This window comes from Phocoena sinus, chromosome 9 (genome assembly GCF_008692025.1).
Source record: "Phocoena sinus isolate mPhoSin1 chromosome 9, mPhoSin1.pri, whole genome shotgun sequence".
Lineage (NCBI taxonomy): Eukaryota > Metazoa > Chordata > Mammalia > Artiodactyla > Phocoenidae > Phocoena > Phocoena sinus.
Genome location: NC_045771.1, coordinates 52,466,368 through 52,492,735, shown reverse-complemented (window position 1 = coordinate 52,492,735; position 26,368 = coordinate 52,466,368). Strand labels below are relative to the sequence as shown.

Below are 26,368 nucleotides of genomic sequence, written 5' to 3'. Positions count from 1 at the left end.
AGATTCTTACATGTCTTTTGTATGTGTGAGAAAATATTTCAGAGACAAAGAGCAACAAGCAGGCTCTATGCAGATGGTGTCACCTGGGTAAGCATGTACCTTACACCTCACTCTACATGCTCTTTACTATAAAACAAATATCGCTATTACAGAACAGGTGTCCCGTTACTCAAACTGCAAAGATTTTGTTCACTCAGTATTTTAACAATCGTATCATAAACTTAAATTATATTAAATAAATCTGGGGAATCCAATTTGCTGTACCTGCTGTCACAGTTCCCTGTGGTTGGGCTATACCACTATCACTGCTAGATAATTTAACAGAGTTCAGTAATTTGGCACCTGGGAGAAAAACAGCAGTGAGCTGATAATTTAATCTTCAACATGTCTCCTAATCACTATAAAAGCACAAAAGAGTTTCTATGCAATTATGCAAAAACATTACACGTTTCATTGTTGTACATTAAGACTATTTACTATATCTAGCAAATTACATTTTCAGCTCATCTAATAAATCTGTAACACAAAAATATACATTAATCATTTTAACTATAAAAATAGTATTTATATGGTATTTTCCTTGAAGAATTAACACCATAAATAGTCTTAGTTATATTGAATAATTCTGTAATTATTTTATTTACAATTTAAATAATATGCTTACAAGTATGCTGAAATCTCCAGATTCCCCTATTAAAAGAGCAGATAATGCTAAAAACATCTCAAGGTCATATTTTAAAGACAATGTGTTTGCACTAAGGCTGTACTTTAAAAAGCCAGCCAGAAAGCAGAAAGCTTAAATAGACCAGTTTAATAAGAAGATGCACAGGGAGCTGACTCCACTACTCAGCTCCGATCTCTCCTTATAAAAGGGCTGACCTGAGCCTTGCAGTAGCTTCCTCCTCACCCATGAGCTTGGCCTTATAAACCCTATAAAAGGCTCCAGCCCCTAGGGTCCTATTGCCTCTAGGATTCCTTCCAGATGCCCCTTCCGAAACAACTTCCAGGTCTTAGCTTTAGGATTGGCTCTCTGCCTTGGGTCACTTTCTGGCTCTTTGTCAGACATACCCAATGGCCCTTCCAGTAACTTCCAACCCAGTTTCCCTTTACTCTGGGCTTCACAGCTGTCCCACTAACAACCGAGGCTACCCTGGGCTAAGCCCAGGAGACTTTCTGCCTGTGAGAGGAAGTTGTAAAGTCTAGTTTTAGGATTCCTAGATTAAAACTACCACTTTTCAATTCAGAATAAACAAGAAGAAATGAAATATGCTTTAGCTAAGGCCTAAGAGTTGTGAGGTCTGCTTAAAGTTCCTTATTCTACCAATAGTGGAATCTACCAATAGTGGAATCCTACCCTTCAAAAAGTGTCAAAAGTTCAAGATATATTTCAAAGGTAGAGCTTTATTATGAACCAAAGAGCTTAAGATCATAATCACGAGAAGTATGAAACTCTTTCCAGATTTACCATGGACATGGAATGGAAAACCTGAAAGCTTAGCAACTGTTTATACTTGACACCACCCGCCTGTGAAATAGAGCTTACAGAAAAACAGCTGTTACTGCACTATTAAAAACTCAAAAGTCCACTCTGGAAACCAGTTTAGCATTTCTCAAAACAATTAAACATAAGCCTACCACAGGACTCAAAAATTCCACTTCTAGGTATCTACCTAAGAGAAATGAAAACTTACATCCACACAGAGACTTACATGTGAATTTCACAGCAGCATTATTCATAATAGCCCCAAACTAGAAACAACAATGGAGAGATATAATGTGGTATATCTATACAATGAAGTAACACTCAACAATAAAAAGGATGAAGTACTGACACATGTACATCAGAGATGAACTTCAAAAACATGCCAAATAAAAGAAAAAAGACACAATGTACAGAAAAGGCAAATTTATAAAGATAAAAAGTAAATTAGTGATTGCCTGGGGCTAGAGATAGGAATGGGGATTAAGTTTAAATGGAAATGAGATGAAAATTGTTTTGGAGAGATGAAAAGTGGTTTTTTTGTTTTGTTTTGTTTTTTTGCGGTACTCGGGCCTCTCACCGCTGTGGCCTCTCCCGCCGCCGAGCACAGGCTCCGGACGCGTAGGCTCGGCGGCCATGGCTCACGGGCCCAGCCGCCCCGCAGCATGTGGGATCCTCCCCGACCGCGGCACAAACCCGTGTCCCCCGCATCAGCAGGTGGACTCTCAACCACCATGCCACCAGGGAAGCCCGAAGAGTGTTTTAAAACTGGTATTATGGTAGGGCTTCCCTGGTGGCACAGTGGTTAAGAATCCACCTGCCAATGCAGGGGACACAGGTTAGAGCCGTGGTCTGGGAAGATCCCACATGCCATGTAGCAACTAAGCCCATGCACCACAACTACTGAACCTGCTTGCTAGAGCCCTCAAGCCACAACTACTGAAGCCTGCGCACCTAGAGCCGGTGCTCCACGACAAGAGAAGCCACCTCAATGAGAAGCCCGCGCACCACGATGAAGAGTAGCTCGCGCTCGCCGCAACTAGAGAAAGCCCGCGCACAGCAACGAAGACCCAGTGCAGCCATAAATAAATTAATTAAATTTAAATTAAAATAAACAGATAAATAAATAAAACTGATGTTACGGTAATGGTAATGGTTGCACCACTCAGTAAAGTTACTTTTAATGTGAAATGGATGAATTTTATGACAAGTAAAAATACCTCAATAAAAATTTTTTTAAGCTTTTTTTTAAAAATAAATTTATTTATTTATTTATTTTTGGCTGTGTTGGGTCTTCGTTGCTGTGCGCGGGCTTTCTCTAGTTGCAGCGAGCGCAAGCTACTCTTCATTGTGGTGCGCAGGCTTCTCATTGCGGTGGCTTCTCTTGCGGAGCACGGGCTCTAGGCGTGTGGGCTTCAGTAGCTGTGGCATGAGGGCTTCAGTAGTTGTGGCTCATGGGCTCTAGAGTGCAGCCTCAGTAGTTGTGGCGCACGGGCTTAGCTGTTCCGCAGCATGTGGGATCTTCCTGGACCAGGGCTCGAACCCGTGTCCCCTACATTGGCAGGCAGATTCTTAACCACTGAGCCACCAGCAAAGTCCCTCAATAAAAAAATTTAATGAAAAGTCTTTAATTTTATGCAATAAATGTTTCTAAAAGTTTGTGCATATCAGGTTATATTTGATAAGATAAGCACAAATAAAAGTAGCATTGGGAAAGAAGATATAATAATAGATACAGAAGAAATTTTAGAAATTATTTTCTAGAAAGCATGTGTGTGGAATTCCCTGGCTTCCCAGTGGCTACTCCACACTTCCACTGCCAGGGGCCCAGGTTCAATCCCTGGTTGGGGAACTTAGATCCCACAAGCCGTGCTCAATGATGTGGACAATTCTTTGGGAAAATGCAATTTCCCAAAGTTGGCTTAACAAGAAGTAGATGAATACATCAATACCCATCAAAAAATAGCTTATCAATGTCTTATCTATTAAAAGTGTTACAGCACCAGTCAGGATAAAGATAAGGACTTTTAAACATTAAAATATATATGTATGAGTCCTATACACACAAGATAATGTTTCAGGGAATTTTTTGTAAGTGAAAAATACCATTTTTTACAGCTTTTTAACTCTGATACCAAAAAAATAAAAAAGACTAATGCCAATCTCATTTATGACTGTGGATGCAAAAATTCTAAATAATGTAACGGCAAAATTATTTTAGTAGTTAGTAATGTGGTGCCTAAAGAGACTGGATCTTATAATTTTAAGCTATAAAACTCCTTAAAAATCAGTTGCAGCATTCTAAAATGAAAACTAGAATTTGTGATTGGGCAACCTTCCCTTTTTGGAAGGGCAGGTCCCCCTAGAAAACCCTCAGAGTTGTCTGAACTGTGGGGAAAGCTTGAACCAGCAGAGAAAAGCAATTACACTCACCTCAAGGTGTTAATTGCAGAGTTAAGCCACTACACGTCTGTTGCTTGTCAGACTGCTCCACTCCCAAAAACTGTCTGTCCTTGTCTAAGCACTGGATCAGAGGAAACTAGGAGCCCGAGTTAAAGTAGGAAGGCTGTGCAATCCTGATCTTTTCTTCACTTCATGCAGGAGGAACAACTGTGACAAGGAAATGTATTCGATGCTCTGAGCTATAGGCACCCCACATGGGATGTTGTTTAAAGTAAAATAAGCCATCCTTTGGGAAAGGTATTGTCAAGCCATGGGAGTCAAGTCAGATCATAACTCTGAAAGCAGGGGTTCAGTTTCACCTTCTGAGAGTGGATGTCCCCATTGCTTTTCACCTTGAAAGAAAATGTAAGGTGCCTTGGACCGGGAAAAGTAAGGACTTTCCCTTTTCTCTGCCTGGCTCTGAGCAGAGGATATGTCTGTGTGCTCCCAGTGGTATCAATGACCTCTACAAGAAGGCCTGTGGATGGGTTTGGACTTGTGGGTTCTTAGCGGGACCGCTCCTGGCAGATATAAGCAGTCATCACTGGTGGAGGACAGCTGTGCCCAGCAGCGCAGCTGTCATGAGGGTCAATGCCGGGGATCTAATGGAGGCAAGAATAGAGTGGCAAGGTAAAAGACTAGAGAACAAATCTCACAAACAGTTGAGGGAAAAAAACACTTGGAGATGGAGGTAATTTACAGAAGGAAGGCCAGCTGGGACTTGTGCCATAGTAATTTAGATAAAAACAGGAGGTGTGATTCCATTTTATAGTCACAAGGAGAGAGGCCAGGAACAACGAGTTATCCAACATAACAATGTAGAGTTTATCCTCTACAGTCAAGAATAATTTCTAATAACAGGAAACATTACTGTACTAAATCACAATAAGTCAAATAAGAAATTCCGTATGTTCACCTGCATTGATTAAAAAGGCATTCAATAAAATCTAATACCCATTCCTTTAAAAAAAAGAGAAAATTTAAACAAGATATAGGATGCTGGTTTAACTAGCTAAAGACTAGTTAAACTAGATAAACTAGATAAAGACTAGCTCTCAAAAATCAAGAATCGACATCCTACTTAACAACAAATTCTAGAGATTTTCCTATTACCAAAAGAACCAAGACAAAAATGCTATTATCATCAAATAATAGAGTTCAGGAACTTCTAGAAAAAGCACTAAGGTGCACAATAGTAATAAGAAGTATCATCTTGAAAAGAAAAATAAAGCTCTCATGATTTTCCAGTCATGTTATCGTCAAACTAGAAAACCCAAAAGAAACAATGAAAAATCATTAGCAATATTAAGAATGACACCAATAATTAATTATAAAATATGATGGAAAAAATATCCACAGTAGCAACAAAAAAAATACAATTCCCATGAATATGTTCTACATAAAATGTGCAGGACCTACAAAAACCAAAGTACTAAATTTTATCGATAGACAGAAAAATGTTGCTTAAATTAAAAAAACCCAACAACAACCACAATGATACTGATGGAAGGACTTAGTACCATAAAAGGTGTACTTTTCTCAAATTAAATTATAGGTTTAGTGACAGTCCAATTAAAATTCCAAAAAGAAAGTGACAAAATTACCCTAAATTTCCACCTAAGAAAAGGCAAAAATACCTAAGAAATTTTGCAAAATGAAACTAAAATAACAAGAGAGTTTTCCATGCTAGATACTGAAACACTTATATAGCTACAATAAATAGTATGGTGGTACTAGGCCCAATAACTAATGAACAGACCTTTACAAGAGATTGCTTTGAGAAGACATTAAAATACACAATAAGTAAATACAATGAATAAAGGATCATAAGTCAGTGCAGAAAAGAATGAATAATGCAACTTACGGTATAGAAAATACCAGTTACCTCTGCTTAGACTGTTATCCAAAGTCTTTCCTGTGGCCTAAGAGGATCCTTCTAACTTTCTACATGATTTGGGCCCTTCTACCTTTCCAACCTCATTTAATAACCTCTTGGCTTCAGTTCCAACCTCCTAAGCCATCTTCCTGTGCCTCAAATATACTGTTTGTTCCTGCCTCAGGGCCTTGATACCTGCTGTTCTCTCTGCCCCTTCAGTCAAAAGTCATCTCCTCAGAGATGGCCTGTCCCTGACAACCACTGCTCAAATAGCACCCTCACCTCCATATCAGGCACTTGCTATTAATGGCACTATCACTCTGAAATTATTTGTTTACATGTTCATTGTTTTTCTGACTAGAATGCAAACTCCCTAAGAATAGGGTACTTATTTCCTTGTTTGTCCTGAGACCTCAGGGTGTAGAAGAACTCTTAGAAATTACTAGAGGCTTAAGAAATGAATATATATGTATACATATGTATGTATGTATGTACACGTGTGTCTGCATTCATATGCATTATGTACATATATGTGTGTGTTGTGTATAAACATATGTGCACACGTTTATATACACATGTGTGTGCATAAAATGAAGATAAGGATGATTATTGATAATAACTATTTAACACAGATTTGTGCTCTACACAAAAATTTTGTATTAAACGTACGTATAAACAAATACCATAATGAATTTAAACAGCAAGATAGTTAGATTCATTAATAACAGTGAAAGATCTCATGCTTTTCATTATCATCACATAACATCATCATTTTTAATTATAATCTTATCCTCATCACTTATTTTTATCTACACTGTAAGCATTCTATTTACCACATTGAAAATAGGGCATGGTTAAGTAAATGAGACTCTTCCAAACTTAACCTTCGATTCCAACTGAATTCATTCCCTGCCTTTTACCTATTGCGATTCCTACTTTCCTTGCAAATTCAAGAGTCTCAGTGGAAAGCAAGCGAAAGATGACTAATTGGCAGATGATTCCCTCATTTGAATAGATTTTGGGTGTTCCTTGTCTGACCTGGCTCCTGCTTCTCCTCCCATCCATCCTCATCTCCCACCCCTGGCTCTACATCACCTCCCATCTGCACGGGCAACCCATCTCCCAACAGCTGTCACATTTGAGTCCCTGGATGCCCTCCCTACACCCCTGTGCCCCCGTGAAGTAGGAAAAAAAAAGAGACTGATATAAGAATCACAGAGTGAGAGGAACTATTTTTGTTGTTATTGAAATAAGATAAAAGTGAAAAAACCTATTTTTTAAAAAGCCAAAATTTAAGCATTGGATCATCTCAAGATCTGATAGCTGGACAGCAGAATCCCTTCCACATACACACAACTATATTTAAAATAGATAATCAACACTGTTAATCAACCATACTTCAATATAAAATAAATATTTTTATAAATTATTGACAAAAAAAGATGGGTTCTCTCTTTATCGTTATGTGTTTCACGTTCTAAAACAACCAACTACAGTCCACGTGGAGTATTTGCTTCTTTGCATGGTGTGTTGTGTGGGGTGTGTGTATGTGTATATGTGGTTTATTTCTGTCAGGTCACCAGTTGTAAAAAAATCAAGGAGTTCTGAAAAGAAATTTTTTCAATATTCTTGCATTACTTTGGGCAGTTTAATTATCCACTTCGTGAAGAAGACAGGAGAGAGTTACAGGAACAGACCTGGCCTGAATTACTTCAATAATAGAGTTAAATATCTTTATTGACCCTTATCTTTTGTTTTCTTTTCTTTTTTTTTTATAGAGCAGGTTCTTATTAGTTATCTATTTTATACATATTAGTGTATATATGTAAATCCCAACCTCCCAATTCTTCCCACCACCACAACCCCCAACTTTCCCCCCTTGGTGTCCATACATTTGATCTCTACATCTGTGTCTCTATTTCTGCCTTGCAAAGTGGCTCATCTGTCCCATTTTTCTAGATTCCACATATAGGCATTAATATATTTGTTTTTCTCTTTCTTACTTCACTCTGTATGACAGTCTCTAGGTCCATCCACATCTCTACAAATGACCCAATTTCATTCCTTCTTATGGCTGAGTAATATTCCATTGTATATATGTACCCCATCGTCTTTATGCATTTGTCTGTTGATGGGCATTTAGATTGCTTCCATGACTGGCTATTGTAAATAGTGCTGCAATGAACATTAGGGTGCATGCATCTTTTGGAATTATGGTTTTCTCTGAGTATATGCCCAGCAGTGGGATTGCTGGATCGTATGGTAATTCTATTTTTAGTTTTTTAAGGAACCTCCATACTGTTCTCCATAGTGGCTGTATCAATTTACATTCCCACCAACAATCCACACCCTCTTCAGCATTTGTTGTTTATAGATTTTCTGATGCCCATTCTAACCAGTGTGAGGTGATACCTCACTGTAGTTTTGATTTGCATTTCTCTAACAATTAGTGATGCTGAGCAGCTTTTCATGTGCCTCTTGGCCATCTGTATGTCTTCTTTTTTTTTTTTTTTTTTTTAAAGAAGATGTTGGGGGTAGGAGTTTTAAGTAATTTATTTATTTTGGGCTGTGTTGGGTCTTCGTTTCTGTGTGAGGGCTTTCTCTAGTTGTGGCAAGCGGGGGCCATTCTTCATCGCGGTGCGCGGGCCTCTCACTATGGCGGCCTCTCTCGTTGCGGAGCACAGGCTCCAGACGCGCAGGCTCAGTAGTTGTGGCTCACGGAGCTAGTTGCTCCGCGGCATGTGGGATCCTCCCAGACCAGGGCTCGAACCCGTGTCCCCTGCATTAGCAGGCAGATTCTCAACGACTGTGCCACCAGGGAAGCCCTGTTGGAAGATTTTTAATCACAGTTTCACTTTCATTACTTGTGATCAGTCTGTTCATATTTTCTACTTCTTCCTGGTTCAGTCTTGGAAGGTTATACTTTTCTAAGAATTTGCCATTTCTTCCAGGTTGTCTATTTTATTGGCATAGAGTTGCTTGTAGTAATCTCTTAGGATGCTTTGTACTTCTGCGGTGTCTGTTGTAACTTCTTTTTCATTTCTAATTTTATTGATTTAAGTCCTCTCCCTCTTTTTCTTGATGAGTCTGGCTAATGGTTTATCAATTTTGTTTATCATCTCAAAGAACCAGCTTTTAGTTTTATTGATCTTTGCTATTGTTTTCTTGGTTTCTATTTCATTTATTTCTGCTCTGATCTTTATGATTTCTTTCCTTCTACTAACTTTGGGTTTTGTTTGTTCTTGTTTCTCTATTTCCTTTAGGTGTAAGGTTAGATCGTTTTTTGAGATTTTTCTTGTTTCTTCAGGTAGGCTTGTATTGCTATAAACTTCCCTCTTAGAACTGCTTTTGCTGCATCCCATAGGTCTTGGATCATCATATCTTTGTTGTCATTTGTCTCTAGGTGTTTTTTGACTTCCTCTTTGATTTCTTCAGTGATCTCTTGGTTATTTAGTAACGTATTAATTAGACTCCATGTGTTTGTGGTTTTTTACGGTTTTTTCCCTGTAATTGATTCCTAATCTCATAGCGTTGTGGTCGGAAAATATGCTTGATATGATTTCAGTTTTCTTAAATTTACCAAGGCTTGATTTGTGACCCAAGATGTAATCTATTCCAGAGAATGTTCCATGTACACTTGAGAAGAAAGTGTAATCTGCTGTCTTCGGATGGAATGTCCTATAAATATCAATTAAATCTACCTGGTCCACTGTGTCACTTAAAGCTTGTGTTTACTTATTAATTTTCTGTTTGGATGATCTGTCCATTGGTGTAAGTGAGGTGTTAAAGTCCCCCACTATTATTGTGTTAGTGTTGATTTCCTCTATTATGGCTCTTAGCATTTGTCTTATGTGTTGAGGTGCTCCTATGTTGGGTGCATATATATTTATAATTGTTATACCTTCTACTTGGATTGATCCCTTGATCATTATGTAGTGTCCTTCCTTGTCTCTTGTAACATTCTTTATTTTAAAGTCTATTTTACCTGATACGAGTATGGCTACTCCAGCTTTCTTTTGATTTCCTTTGCATGGAATATCTTTTTCCATCCCCTCACTTTCAGTCTGTATGTGTCCCTAGGTCTGAAGTGGGTCTTTTGTAGACAGCATATATATGGGTCTTGTTTTTGTATCCATTCAGAGAGCCCGTGTCTTTTTGTTGGAGCATTTAATCCATTCATGTTTAAGGTAATTATCTATATGTATGTTCCTATGACCATTTTCTTAATTGTTTTGGGTTTGTTTTTGTAGATCCTTTTCTTCTCTGTGTTTCCCACTTAGAGTAGTTCCCTTAGCATTTGTTGTAGAGCTAGTTTGGTGGTGCTGAATTCTTTTAGCTTTTGCTTGTCTGTAAAGCTTTTGATTTCTCCAACGAATCTGAATGAGACCCTTGTTGGGTAGAGTAATCTTGGCTGTAGGTTCTTCCCTTTCATCACCTTAAATACATCGTGCCACTATCTCTGGCTTGTAGAATTTCTGCTGTTAACCTTATGGGAGTTCCCTTGTATGTTATTTGTCGTTTTTCCCTTGTTGTTTTTAATAATTTTTCTTAGTTTTTATTTTTTGTCAATTTGATTACTATGTGTCTCGGCGTGTTTCTCCTTGGGTTTTTCCTGCCTGGGATTCTCTGCACTTCCTGGACTTGGATGGATATTTCCTTTCCCATTTTAGGGAAGTTTTCAACTATAATCTCTTCAAAGATTTTCTCTGGTCCTTTCTCTCTCTATTCTCCTCTGGGACCCCTATAATGCAAATGTTGTTTTGTTTAATGTTGTCCGAGAGGTCTCTTAAGACTGTCTTCATTTCCTTTTTTTTTTTTATTCTCTTCCATGGCAGTGAATTCCACCATTCTGTCTTCCAGGTCACTTATCCATTCTTCTGCCTCAGTTATTCTGCTATTGATTCCTTCTAGTGTATTTTTCATTTCACTTATTGTATTGTTCATCTCTGTTTGTTTGTTCTTTAATTCTTCTTGGTGTTTGTTCTTTAATTCTTCTAGGTCTTTGTTAAACATTTCTTGCATCTTCTCGATCTTTGCCTCCATTCTTTTTCCAAGGTCCTTGATTATCTTCACTATCATTATTCTGAATTCTTTTTCTGGAAGATTGCCTATCTCCACTTCATTTAGTTGTTTTTCTGGGGTTTTATCTTGTTCCTTCATCTGGTCCACAGTCTGTTGTCTTTTCGTTTTGTCTATCTTTCTGTGAATGTGGTTTTCGTTCCACAGGCTGCAGGATTGTAGTTTTTCTCGCTCCTGCTGTCTGCCCTCTTGAGCCTTTTCCTTCTGAGGAATCTTTCACAATAAAGTATAACACCAGTTCTTGACCTCTAGAAAGATCCAATGTGGCCGCAGGACTAGTTTGACCAGGCCAGGCCATATGATTGGTTTTATTAACATATCTGTCCCAAAGAGTGAAATTTCACACCTGTGTGACCGCTTTAAGGAGTTGAGAACTGCTTCCCACCCTTCATAGTCTTAATAACACAGGAACTGGCTGTGCTTTTCATTTTTAATCATCCCATAGTCTTTATCTGCCTCCTGCACAAGTTACAACCTAAAGGTTGAATTACTATATAATTTCGTTACAGATAACCTTGTTTACTGAACATTCAGAAGGAATATTATATAATGATACTTTTCCTTCCTTCCAATCTAAAAATATGTATTATTGGATCCATCCTGCAACTGGAATCCAGCTACACAAGGACTTACTTAATTTGTCTCCAGTTTCAAACAAGACAAAAAACTGTACCTGTTCCATAGCCCTATAAATTACTTCATAAGGAAAAAAGCTTAGGTTAAAGAGTTCCCGAGATGGTGGAGTAGGAAGACCCCACGCTCACCTTCTCTCAGGGTCTCTCACACCAAAATGACAACTGTTTACAAGAAACTGGGCTTCCCTGGTGGTGCAGTGTTTAAGAATCCACCTGCCAATGCAGGGGACGTGTTCGTGCCCTCATCCGGGAAGATCCCACAAGCCGTGGAGCAACTAAGCCCATGTGCCACAACTACTGAGCCTGTGTTCTAGAGCCCACAAGCCACAACTACTGAGCCTGTATGCCACAACTACTGAAGCGTGCACGCCTAGAGCCCATGCTCCACAACAAAGAGAAACCACTGCAATGAGAAGCCTGCACACTGCAATGAAGAGTAGCTCCCACTTGCCGCAACTAGAGAAAGCCCGCACCTAGCAACAAAGACCCAATGCAGCCAAAAAATGAAAATAAATTTATATACAAGAAACTACCAATGTGAAATACCAGAGCCTATCAGAAAAGACCTTCTATGGCTGAAGATAGAAAGAAGGAACCACAGCGAGACAGGAGGGGCAAAATTGTGAAAGAGTCCAGACCCATACCAATGGGTGGGCGAGCCACAAACGGGAGAATAGCTATAACTGCAGGGATTCTTCCCAAGGGGTGGGGGGTTGGAGCCCTACATTGTACTCCCCAGCCCAAGGGTCCAGTGCCAGGAAAATGAGCCTCCAGAATGTTTGGCTTTAAAGGCCAGCAGGGATTACTTTTGGGGGAGCCAGAGGGCTGTGGGAAATAGAGACTCCACTCTTAAAGGGTACACACAAAATCTCACATACTCTAGGACTCAGGGCAAAAGTAGTCATTTGAAAGGAAGCTGTGGCAGACCCACCTGCTGATACTGGAAAGTGTTCCAGAGAGGCAAGAGGAAACTGGAGACTGAGACATCGGCAGCAGCCATTTTGGGGAGCTCGTTCTACCATGGAGACGCTGGTGCTGGCGGGCACCATTCTGGAACCCTCCCTCTAGCTTATTAGCTCCAAGAACCAGCCCCGTCCCCACTCACCAGCCTGCAGACACCAGTACTGAGACATCTCAAGCCAAGCGACTAGCTGGAAGGGGACACAGACCCACCACCAGCAGGCCAGCTGCCTGAACACCTGCTGAGCCCATAGCCAATCCTGGATACAGCCCTATCCATCAGAGATTCCAGGATATGGCCCCACACACCAGGGTGCAAACACTAGATCTGGGACCCCCCAGGGTCCTTCAGCTAGAGACATGGGGAGCCTGCTCCACCTGCAGTGCACAGGCACCAATCCCAGAACCCCCTGGGCTATAGCCCTGCCCATCAGCCAGCCAGTTCTAGCCTTGGTACCAGCCTCACCCACCAGCAGGTGGACATCTGTCCCCAAACAACTGTAGCCCTGCAGCCTGCCATGGCAGGGCCCAGTCCTCTCACCAGCAGGCCAGCCCCAACCCTGAGACACCTCGGGGCCCTCAGCCAGTTGCCCCAGGATCTGACCCCATTCTTCAGCAGGGAGACACAACTTCGGGATACCCTGGACCCTGCAGCCAGCTGTGTCAGGAACTGGCCCCACCCAACAGTGATCCAACACCAGCTCTGGGAGCCCTGGACCCTGCAGCCAGAGACCCCAGGACTAGACCCTGCCCAGCAACAGGTCAACTCCAGATTTGGGACACCTTGGGCACCTAAGCCAGTGGCCCTGGGATCTAGCCCCACCCACTAGCTTTGGGACCCCTAGGGCCCTTCAGTCAGAGTCCCCAGGATCCAGCTCCACCCACCAGTGAGCCAGCACTAGCCCTGGGACTCGCTGGGGCTCCACAGCCAGCCTTGTCGTTATGCAGCCCTACCAACCAGTGGCCAGCAGCCTCCACACAAGGCAGGGCCTGACAACCAGCTGAACAGGGGGCCAGCCATGCCGACCAGCATGTCCACAGTAGTCCACCCACCACAACAGAAGGACCCACACAGCCCACATAGGGGGAACCCCTAGAGTACATAGCTCTGGTGAGGAGACCTGCTGGAACGTATAAGATATCTCCTACAAAAGGCCACTTCTCTAACACTGGGAAACATAACCAACCTACCAGATACAAAGGATGAAATTTTGCATTTTCCACAACATGGATGGACCTAGAGGGTATTATGCTTAGTGAAATAAGTCAGACAAAGACAAATGCTTTATGTTGTCATTTATATGTGGAACCAGAAAATAAAATAAATGAATCAATATGTCAAAACAGAAACAGACTCACAGATATACAGAACAGACTAGTGCTTTCCAGTGGGGCTAGGGAAGAAGCGGGGAGGGGCAACACAGGGGTAGAGGATTAAGAGGTAAAGATGACTATGTATAAAATTAATAATCTACAAGGATATACTGTACAGCACAAGGAGTGTAGTCATTATTTTATAATAACATTAAATGGAGTATAGTTTTGAATCACTATGTTGTACACCTGAAACGACTATAATATTGTAAATCAGCTATACCTCAATAAAGAATCGTTTTAAGAAGAAAAAGTAAAAAAAAAACAATCAACAAACTACATTAAATAAATGTTAGTAAGCATATGAGTGAGGAAAAAAAAGAAAGGAAGGAAGGAACAGAGGGAGGGAGGGAAGGAGTGAGGGAGGGAGGGAGGAAAGAAGGAAGGAAAACTTAAAGAGCATCATCGATTTTTCATCTTTCTGCTCCTTAACCAATATAACCACTAGACAATATATAAAGTGAAACCATGAAATAAAAACATTCTCCATAAAAATAAGAAAAAAAACCTTTGTATCAAATCATCCTAGACCATAAAGCATAAAGAAAATAGATACCTGACATCTATGTTTAATATAGATCCCAGGCCAAAAAACTTTGCATATTTCTCAGCCCAGGAAATCTCTATTTATGCTATTATTTTATCCTTTGTACTGCAATAAGAAGAATGGAGCTTCTTTGTACTGCAATAAGAAGAAGGGAGGTTCTTGCCAGTATCTAGAAAGAAATTTTGCTTCACCCTTAGTATTCTAAGCTTCATGCTCTGATAAGTATGGCCATATGTGTCTCCCCTTCAGGAACAGAAAACTATAGTGCTTGGATTCCTCCAGAGGAAGTGACATGGCTTGGGCAGAATGAATAAATATCCTTTCTTCTTTGGGGTACTGAAAGTCAAGGCATTACAAATGTCAGAAACCAGAAAACAAGGCAGCGGGTATCTAGCAGAACCATGATTTGAAGGAATGGAAAGGAGTCATTGAAATAGAGACCTAGGAACCTGACTTTCCAAATCATACCTAGATGTGTACGCTCAGCTTTTTTAGAAGCCAGCCCCAAACATTTGCCCTCTTTCTTTTTTGCTGCTTCACTCTTCCCCAGTTGACAGCCTCCACCTTCATCCATCATCTCCTCTGTCTCCTGGCCTATTCCAGCCTTTAGTTTCTAAGTCAATATGACTTCCCAACCTAGAATTTAGTGCCTATTCTGGGCTAAGGATACAACAATAAATGAAAAAACATCTCAGCCCTCAATGAGCTTAAATTCTAGATGGAGGAAAAAGATAAAGAAATAATAAATTAAAAAAAATTTTTAATAAATTAAAAATTAAAATACAGAGAATTAGTTGACCATATGACAATGATGGTCAACAAATTTTTGACCTGCAAAAATGGCAATTTCATGAGTCAACCTTTATATTAAATTGTGATAATATTTTAAAAATTAAGCAAGGGAGAATAGGTAGTAGGGTGTATGGGAAAGTGAGCACAGAGAGGGTTACAACTTAAAACAGGGCAATCAGTGTCTAAGTGGTAGAATTATATGAGATTGTTTTTCTACTCTTTCATTATTTTTCAAAGGAGCATGCATTCCTTCATAATGAGTTTTTTAAAACTTTATGACATTAAAATTGCTGAAAAACTGAAATGAGTCATACAAACATATAAATTTTAGGGTATTTACATCAAGCAGGAATATAAAATACAGATCATATTAACACAATCTTATTCACGCCCTATGAAATTAGGGTAAAATACAGTGTGGTATAAAACATCTAATATTTATGTTCTAAGCCATAAATTTTAAAAGTAAGAAACTATTTTAATGAGTATTGTAGAAATACAACTTATGTTACATTTTTTAAATGTGCATGATCAAAGAACAAAACACTCCCATTGTTACATCACCCAAATAACAGACTGCCATCTAACACATGCTTTTCAGTATTTAAATTGTGTGTGAAACAAAAATGTGGGGAAAAAAAAAAAAAAATGTGGGGAGAGGGAAGCACTACTTACAAAATGTACCTACCTACAAGGCAGCTTAATTAAAAAATAAACTAATATATAACTTAAACACTAAAACAATTAACTATGGTATGATGACAACTTTGTAAATAAATTCCAGAAAAATTAGGATACTAGTAAAATTAATTATTAAATTAATCTATTAAACATAGACTAAAATCTAAAAGGAAGAAGTGAATTCTCCTGAATACTGATTGACCTCGCTCAATAATCTCAATAGTGCACATGTGCCCTTTCCTCAAAGGAAATCTCTAAACCAGCACTGTGCAACAGGACTTTCTGCAATGTTGGAAATGTTCTGCCTTGTCCTATAAGGTAACCACTACCTACACATGGCTACTGAGCATTTGAAATGCGGTTCATGCAACTAAGAAACAGAATTTTTAATTTTATTTTAATTATTTAATTTTAATTTAAACAGCCGCAAGAGGCTAGTGGCTACCTACCCAGATAGTACAGCTCTAAGAACTGCCTCTTGCATCCTTTTTTTTATTAACTCAGAGTCTTCCACCTGGCTGATTCCCCACTGTAGACAAACTAGCCTCTAGTTCTCACTCTCGGTCTACCATACTGTCCTCCTGGCCTCAAACTTTCTTCCTAAGTTGTTGCATAGCTGATTTCAGCAAAGCTGTGGTCCAGTGCTGCTCAGCTCAGAAACACTGGCTGACAGAGCCCTGGTCTCTTCCTGCTTGCCCAGGATAAGAAGTGGGATACTAATGCTTTTTTTAAAAAGTAATAGACAACTAAATGTCCTGTAAGACTTCTTAGATACTAACCCAGAGGGAAGAGATTAAATCCAGTGATTTATCAAAAGCCACTCCCAAACTTAAAACTCTACTATCCCAAACCTAAAATTCTAGGTAATGACAATTTCCAAAATTATATAGTATTTACAGAATAATTCCAGTACCTTAAACCTTACAAAACTCAACTCCCAAATCAAAGCATCTAATGGCATCATTTGGAATCACACTATCATGCAACCAGTCCCCCGACTCACTGAGCAAAAAGGGTAACTTACCTTTTCTGCTGTTCTTAAGAAAGATGTTTTAATACTCAAAGTATTATTTTCATAATTTATTGTCATTCATAGGAACTTAGGTCATCTATATCTTTATGCAAAATATTGGAGTAAATCTTTCCCTCAATTTTACATTCTTAAAGCTGTTACAGTTGTTCAAGTTCAAGCGGATACCCATTTTCTGTTATTTACCAGACTTTATAACTTACAGTCAATAGATACAATAGTTTTAAATATAGTATTTAACTGATATTAGAAAACAAAGTAAAATATACTAAGAAAAAATTTTTACAGCAGGATAAGAAACTGGATTCAATGTGTATCTGAAAACAGTGAGTGCAGCTCAAGAAAAACTTACTGATTTAGCAGGACATCAAGAATAAACGATGTTCCAAAGGCACCCAGCAGGAAGCTTGCCTGGTCAACGTGAGTCAACTGCAATATCAGAAAGATAAAAGGTATTTATTATTCAGCCATAGAGATCAAATGATAAGCACTTCTCATGATCATTTGAAAGTTTTATAATAAATTAGAAAAACAGTTCAACATAGAAATTAAATAAAAACAGAGTAAAATTTGCACCTTCTTAGAAGCTATTCACTAATCTAAAGTAAAGTACCACTTAATCAAGAAGGGCAAGTACCCTCCCTTTCTGCTTTATCTCAAGTGGTTAAACATTTCATTTCCAAGAAGACTGAACTACATTTCATTCTGTTTTAGATGACTGACTCCTTTAAAATTAAGCTTTGTAGATTAAAAAAGAAATAGGGAAAATATGTTCAATACAAGAGTAAATTAAGATGATGAATGTGATCTATTTACAAGGAGGACATCTAAACTTCTAAAAAACCCTTTTCATCCTATCTCAAATACATACTTTCGAAGTAATAGTTCAGTTCTAATTTACCAAATGTAATTTCATAGAGGTTTCCACAATTTCCTACGAGAAAAACTGAGCCTCTGCCCATCTACTGCAAACATCACCCATCAAAAGTTTATTGGGAAAAAAATCACTGTTTCCTATGCCAATCTAGGGACTCCCAGAGAAAATCACAAGGGACTCTAAAAAACATACAGTGTTACCAATAACATTAATATTAGCGTATTGAATAACCACATGTAATAACTGAAAAGAAAGGAGGAAGGAAGCAGAACTATTTATTTTGACTTCCCATATTAACAGTAGCTATACCTGAGCAGTAGAACTATAAATTTTTTGGTTCATATTTGTCTATAGTATCCAAAATTTCTACAATAAACATGTATAATTCCTGCAGTGAGAAAAGCAAACATACACTATTTTAGAGATATAAACCATCTGAGCAACTGTATTTATGTAGCAAGTGAGGCAGATGGTCGTGCTGCTCCCCGAGAACCAACGCATCTTAGGAAGGGACATTCTAGGATTCTGTGGGGCACAAAGGGCACCTCAATCATACCTAGGATTTTCACACTCATTAACCTATGGTATCAGGAGAAAGGAGAGTGCTTAATAATCATAAAGCTTTCTGGAAACAAAGGATAACCTTTCCATTTAAAAATCTTTGAAATAAGTGGGAGTGGGAGAATGCCACACCTCAGTTGCTAACACATTCCAATCCTCGTGAAACCGCAAGAATGAAGAACTATCTGGATACTTCTTAGCCTCATTAAACATCCAACCCTAACTCTTCACTCTTCCCAATTAACACCCAGGTTATCACCAGATTCTGGCTTCTTTTTTCTTTTTATGATGGTTCTTGGATCCACACTTTACTCTTTATTTCATATCTGCCACAGTTCATATCCTCCCTGATTTTCCTAAAACTGACTCCTTACCAAAACCCCAAATGTAAGTCCTATATTTTCTACTACATCAAATACAAACTTTCTCTCTCTGCATATCAAGATCCTCCACAATCACCTCCCCCCACCCCAGACATAACAGCACACAAGTTCCCAAGGACCCACCCATATCCCATTCACACTCAGTTCTCTCTTCTACTCTTTAATTCCACAAACTATGTGCATTCCAACTCTTTCTATAGCTTTCATTCATCACTTGTGCTTTTCCAAACCAGACCCTGGGGTAGTGATCTTCACCATGGCCATTTCCCAGAAATGGCCCTATTCATCCTTCAGGACTTAGATCAAGTTCCTTTTTGTATTAGTCTACCCGGGCTACCATAAGAAAGTACCACAGACCGGATGACGTAAACAACAGAAATTTGCTTTCTCACAGTTCGGTAGGCTGGAAGTCCAAGCTCAAGGTGTTGGCAGATTTGGTTTCTCCTGAGGCCTCTCTCCTTGGCTTGCAGATGGCCACATGGTTTCCTCTCTATGCATGTGTACCCCAGGTCTCTCTCTCTCTCTCTCTCTCTCTCTCTCTCTCTCTCTCTCTCTCTCTCTCCCCTAAGGATATCAGTCATATTGGATTAGCATCCACCCTTACAACTTCATTTAATCTAATTACCTCTTTAAAGACCCTGTCACCAAATACAGTCCCATTAGCATTAGGGCTTCAATATATAAATTCTGGAGGGGACACAATTCAATCCAAACTTTCCTCTCCCAGGAAGTCTTCCCAAACCCTTTTAGCTTCCTTCTCTCCTCTTCCTCAATACGGTTCATTTTGATATGAGGGCCTCAGTACTGACCAGCATCAGGTATTCAATAAGTATGTCCTGACTGACTGACTCATTTGAGGGTTTGTTTGATCAATCACCTGGATGCACACATGAACAACAATTACACAGCTATAAATTACCTGCTTACAGAAATGCCATCCTTCCATCAAGTTGTTCTTAATGCCACCTCAATGGATAATTTCTTTTCTCTAAAAGCTCTTTGAGTTTCCTGAAGTGCTAACAACCATGTTTGGGAACAGCCTGAGGAAAGCTCTGTCTCAATTAAAAAGAACCTCTCTCTCCTCCATTCTTTCTCAGCATTTATTGTGAACATGCCAGAGGACACATGTTATTCATCACGGCATCATGATTACAGCCTAGATCAAAAAACATTACTATTCTTTTTTAGCAAGATATTTACTGTTTGCATTAATTCTGTCTAATTCTTATATTTTCTTTTTCCTGCAGCTTCAGTTTACATCTGGTATTTTACTTTATTGATCTCATCCATTTCCCAAGGAGAAACCCATTATGTAAATTCAACAGAAAATCTATTGACAGCATGTTTAACTGCCGTTAGTGAAAAATGTTTGCATTATTGATAGTAATAGGAACGGGATTATATTAATATTGTTTTAATGTAAGGAAGGCTTCCTTAGACTGTATACAGATTGACTCATTCAACAAACATCTTCTGAGAGTCTACCAAGTGCTGGGAACTCTTCTGATCTGGGGGGCAAGATGAAGAAGACTGATCATGTTTCCGCTCTAGTGGGGCTTATCTTCTAGGGGAAGGAGATAGAAAGTGACAAATAAAATGACAGAAAATGAACAATTAGATAAAAAATAAACTTAGAATATAAATACATTGTTCTCAGATTTAATAAAACAGGGTAAACAGGTAACCAGGGTAGACAGGGTTCTAGGTGGTATGGAGGCCTCTCTGAGGAGATGACATCTGGATGATTAGAAGGGATCTATGGCAGACAGACTGACGGCCCCAAAGATGACCACACTCTAATCTCTGGAACTTGTGAACATGTTACCTCACACAGCAAAAGGGACTTTGCAGATGTGATAAAGTTAGGGACCCTGAGATGGGGAGAGTATACTGGATTATCCAGGTGGACCCAATGTAGTCACCAGAGTCTTATAAGGATCAGAGTCACAAAAGGAGATGTGATAATGGAAGTAGAGATTAAAATGAGGTTAGGAAAAGGCCACATGCCAAGGAATGTTGGCAGCCCCCAGAAACTGGAAGAAACAAGGAACAATTTTCCCCTAAAGCCCCCAAAAGGAGCACAGCCCTGAGAACACCTTCATTTTAGCCTTTTAAGACCTAATTCAGGCTTCTGATCTCTAGAACTGTAAGAAAATTCATTTTAGTTGTTTTATGACATTAAGTTTGTGGTATAACGTGTTACAGCAGCAATGGGAAACTAATACAGCATCACTGGCAATGTCCCTGAACATTTAGAAAAGCAACTCCAATAACGAGTTGATTGCATCAGTGTTCAATGTCATTTTCCTCCGTGGCTGGGTTAAAACCAAGGCACCTGCACCAGTAGAACTGACACTCATGAAGGCAAAAGGATCAACTCCAAACATAGGACTTCCCAGCCAAAACAAATTTGCAGTAGTAATCACGAAAATACATGTTAGCTTGGTTTCCTTGCATTCTGGATGGTCATCTACCAATCAGGCACCTGCCATCCCCAAATGTCTGACTTAACAAGTCGGCTGAAGAGAAGAAACATATTTACTTCTTTAGGTTATCTTGGAGAAATTATAAATTAAGTAGAATTACACTGAACTCATGCAATTAACAATCCAGCTTATTATTCAACACCTTAATCTTAGACCTTCTTAGCTTCTTAGCTCAAAAGAAAAGAAAATGTTTAAGAGAGAACTAGTCTAATCAGGATTTTCCTCTTTATTTTGGTGGGGGAGTGCCTAACATATATTGACCCCCCAAATTCTAATATCTATTAACTAATATTAGTTATTATTTATTAGATATCTAATATTTATTAAGAAGATTATTTTTATTAAGAAGATTATTAAGAAGATTAAAAGGTAGTAATGGCTCTTAGAGACATTTGAAAATTATTATTATTTTGCACAAATGCATTTTTTCAAATTACTATATAAGAATGACTTGTGATTTTAAAATCTATTAACCAAATGCTTTGTTACCCTAGAATAACCTAGAGGTCATATAATACACATCCTTATTTTACAAATAAGGAAACTGAGGCATGTGGGTAAATGTCATTTCCAAATCACCCTGTTTGGTAGTAGGGCAGCATTTCACCTCCTGGCAGGCCTCTTCCATAATGCTTCATCTTTGCTATCATTCTGCAGTTTGGAGGTGCTTGCAGGTTTTACTGGGTTCTAAAGAGCACTTCTAGAGCAGTTAGAAGAAAATCAAACCATGAAAAACAATCTTTGGAACTCTGACTTCATCAGAAAAGTCAATAACATTATCACACCTGACACAAAGCACAACCTTAGAAATTAAGCATTATACTTTACAATACACATGGAAATCCATTTTTTAAGGAAAAAAATTAAACAGGTATGGTAAAGTGTGTGTGTTTTAAGCAGTGAGGCTGATTTTGATCATAGCTGTGAAAAAAGATTGAGGGAGAAAAAGGCAAAAATATAAAATAACTATCGAGATGGCAAGAAAACTTAATAAATCAATATAATTACATAAGGATAATTTAAATTTCAAAAATGAATCATAGAATTTTAGGACCAGAAGAACCTGATACAATCCCCAGATTGAGGCCTCTTTATTATCCATGGGCAATAGTTGAAATTTAAATGTGAAGTTAATATAACCCTCAAGCTCCTTATGCATTTTGCTTCTTGACAACCTATCTTTTTCTCCTCACATCTCCTAGAGTCATGAACTAGAGCAACCCTACATATTACAAAGAGCAGATATAAATGAATTTTTCAAGCTTGTCTTACTTACAACCTTTTTTTTTTTTAAAGATTTTGTTGTTGTTGATGTGGACCATTTTTAAAGTCTTCATTGAATTTGTTACAATGTTGCTTCTGTTTTACGTTTTTGGCTTTTTTTTTTGGCTGCCAGGCATGTGGGATCTTAGCTCCCCGACCAGGTATCGAACCCGCACCCTGCATTGGAAGGCGAAGTCTTAACCACTGGACGGCCAGGGAAGTCCTTACAACCTTTATTTAAAGCAAAGATGACACTAAAACTGTCATGGTAGAATCAGAACTTTGACACAAGGAGAAAGACAGGTAGTTTGGGTTTTTAATTAAGCCCAACCTGAATAATGAATCAATGAATATCAGTGGTGTGGGAGTATTACTAAACAGTATTATACAACAGGATAATTCTGAAAATAATTTACATAATTAAAACGAAGTCTTCAATGTATGTAACAGAATATTTAGCTATTCTGCATCCTAAATTCTTCTTTGCCATTTGATTGCTTCTATTTAGTTTTTTAAAAACTACAAGTGTAATTCCTGGTATCAAATACTTTGAGGTCAGTAAAAAACAAAATACCAATAATTACTTTTAACTATTTTGCCTGGTCTTCTACATCAGACAAGGCAACTGAAGAATCACCATAACCTGACTGTAATTACTCCATTGCCTTATGTGGACTTCTGACAAAACAGTTCAAACAGACTGATACTACAACCTATTAAGATTCCTCATTCTAGAATTTCCTGTAGCCACATCAACAATATTGTTTTCCCCTGTCTGTTACTTACGATATGGAACTTACTGAAGCAGAATTGTATAACAATGGCCTTTTTTAACAGAGGATTCTACCAAATAGATCTACCTAATACATAAATTAGCACAATACATATGTAAGAGCATTAGTGTTTTCTATTCATAATTGTATATCTATGACTCTATGTTAAATGTCTCCCTCTTTTCATGTGGTCAACTCAATCATGTCCATAGTTGTCATAATCTGTAGCATATATTGAACTTAATTTACATATTAGCTTTAACAAAAAGGCTCTTAGAATCCAACCTTCTATATTTAGTATTGCAAGAACCAAACAGTGTCCAGCAACAGGACATTTTTAAACAAAATGAAAGAAAACAAAAAAGCATAGCCTTTAAAGCCAGGCAGAACTGGGTTTGAATTCTGGGTCTTCCATTTATTAATGGAACAAACTAGGGCAAATTGTTTAATGTCTCTGAACTGAAAGTCCTTGTCTCTAAAAGACCAAAAATAATAATACACACTCTGTAGCTTTATTGTGAAAACTAAAGGATAAGTTACAATCCATTCAACCTTTATGGAGCACTGACCATACCTCAGGAAATACACCAGGCTCTGGGGATACCCAGAACAGTCAGACATGGCCCCTACACCCAGGAAACTCACAGTCAAAAAGGGGAGCTGCTACACAAATTATTACAAAATATTTGAAAGTCCAATAATAGATATATGTACAAGGTATAACAGCAGCCGTCTGACTACAGGATTACAGAGAGTTGGGGAGGTACTCCTCAGACCAAGAATGCAGGGGAAAGCACTCCTGGTAAAAGACCCTACAAAGGCACAAAAATGAGAAACTCAACACACTCAGGGATTGTAGGAAATGCTATATTCCTGAGACAGAAGATGTGAGGCATCTATTGTGGGAGAACAGGCTGGAACCCCAAATGCCATAGAACTTCCAAACCAGTGGTTCTCAATCCTGATTGCATATTAGCCTTGCTCAGGAAGCTTTTTTAAAAATACCACTGACTGGGCCCCAAACTCAGAGATTCTAATTCTTTTAGTCTGGGATGGATCCTGGGCATCAATATTTTTTAAAGAGCTACGCGTGATTCTGAGGGGTGGCCAAGGGTTCAGAACCACTAGTATAAAACCATGAAAGAAATGTACTCTTTAACCTGGAAACAATAAGAAATGGATGTAAAAAGCTTTGAGATGATAGATGTTCAATAAACAATAGCTCCTTTCCCTTATCTTCACAATTTAAGACAAAATATGTTTAGTTTTGAAACTGATGATCTACTTATTGAATCCCCCTATATTTCTTGCAAGTAAAATATGTTCTTTTGACAATTTATTGCCTGAATTTTGTTGTTGAGTTCAACCAAAATAATAAAAGTCTTAAAAGTTAAAAAAAACAGCACCACCAAACCAGCTTTACAACAAATGCTAAAGGATCTTCTCTAGGCAAGAAACACAAGAGAAGGAAAAGACCTATAATAACAAACACAAAACAATTAAGAAAATGGAAATAGGAACATACATATCAATAATTACCTTAAATGTAAATGGATTAAATGCTCCCACCAAAACACACAGATTGGCTGAATGGATACAAAAACAAGACCCATATATATGCTGTCTACAAGAGACCCACGTCAGACCTAGAGAAACATACAGACTGAAAGTGAGGGGATGGAAAAAGATATTCCACGCAAATGGAAACCAAAAGAAAGCTGGAGTAGCAATTCTCATATCAGACAAAATAGACTTCAAAATAAAGACTATTAGAAGAGACAAAGAAGGACACTACATAATGATCAAGGGATCGATCCAAGAGGAAAATAAAACAATTGTAAATATTTATGCACCTAACATAGGAGCATCTCAATACATGAGGCAAATACTAACAGCCATAAAAGGGAAAATCTACAGTAACACATTCATAGTAGGGGACTTTAACACCCCACTTTCACCAATGGACAGATCATCCAAAATGAAAATAAATAAGGAAACACAAGCTTTGAATGATACATTAAACAAGATGGACTTAATTGATATTAATAGGATATTCCATCCATAAACAACAGAATACACATTTTTCTCAAGTGCTCATGGAACATTCTCCAGGACAGATCATATCTTGGGTCACAAATAAAGCCTTGGTAAATTTAAGAAAATTGAAATTGTATCAAGTATCTTTCCCGACCACAACACTATGAGACTAGATATCAATTACAGGAAAAGATCTGTAAAAAACTCAAACACATGGAGGCTAAACAATACACTACTTAATAACGAAGTGATCACTGAAGAAATCAAAGAGGAAATCAAAAAATACCTAGAAACAAATGACAATGGAGACACGACGGCCCAAAACCTATCGGATGAAGCAAAAGCAGTTCTAAGAGGGAAGTTTATAGCAATACAATCCTACCTTAAGAAACAGGAAACATCTCAAATAAACAACCTAATCTTGCACCTAAAGCAATTAGAGAAAGAAGAACAAAAAAACCCCGAAGTTAGCAGAAGGAAAGAAATCATAAAGATCAGATCAGAAATAAATGAAAAAGAAATGAAGGAAACGATAGCAAAGATCAATAAAACTAAAAGCTGGTTCTTTGAGAAGGTAAACAAAATTGATAAACCATTAGGCAGACTCATCAAGAAAAAAAGGGAGAAGACTCAAATCAATAGACTTAGAAATGAAAAAGGAGAAGTAACAACTGACACTGCAGAAATACAAGAGATCATGAGAGATTACTACAAGCAGCTCTATGCCAATAAAATGGAAAACCTGGAAGAAATGGACAAATTCTTAGAAATGCACAAGCTGCCAAGACTGAATCAGGAACAAATAGAAAATATGGACAGACCAATCACAAGCACTGAAATTGAAACTGTGATTAAAAATCTTCCAACAAACAAAAGCCCAGGACCAGATGGCTTCACAGGCGAATTCTATCAAACATTTAGAGAAGAGCTAACACCTATCCTTCTCAAACTCCTCCAAAATATAGCAGAGGGAGGAACACTCCCAAACTCATTCTACGAGGTCACCATCACCCTGATACCAAAACCAGACAAGAATGTCACAAAGAAAGAAAACTACAGGCCAATATCACTGATGAACATAGATGCAAAAAT

General features: G+C 38.4%; 1 protein-coding gene across 3 annotated transcripts in view; it reads right to left on the bottom strand.

The window, feature by feature from the left end:
- The window catches only part of ADAM22 (ADAM metallopeptidase domain 22), a 238,855-nt gene that overhangs the window by 182,765 nt on the left and 29,722 nt on the right, over positions 1-26,368 (bottom strand). For all 3 annotated transcript variants that reach the window (XM_032643825.1, XM_032643826.1, XM_032643824.1), the window contains exon 3: positions 17,249-17,325. In XM_032643825.1, coding sequence (XP_032499716.1) covers positions 17,249-17,325 — 77 coding nt within the window. The remainder of the gene's footprint in view (positions 1-17,248; positions 17,326-26,368) is intronic.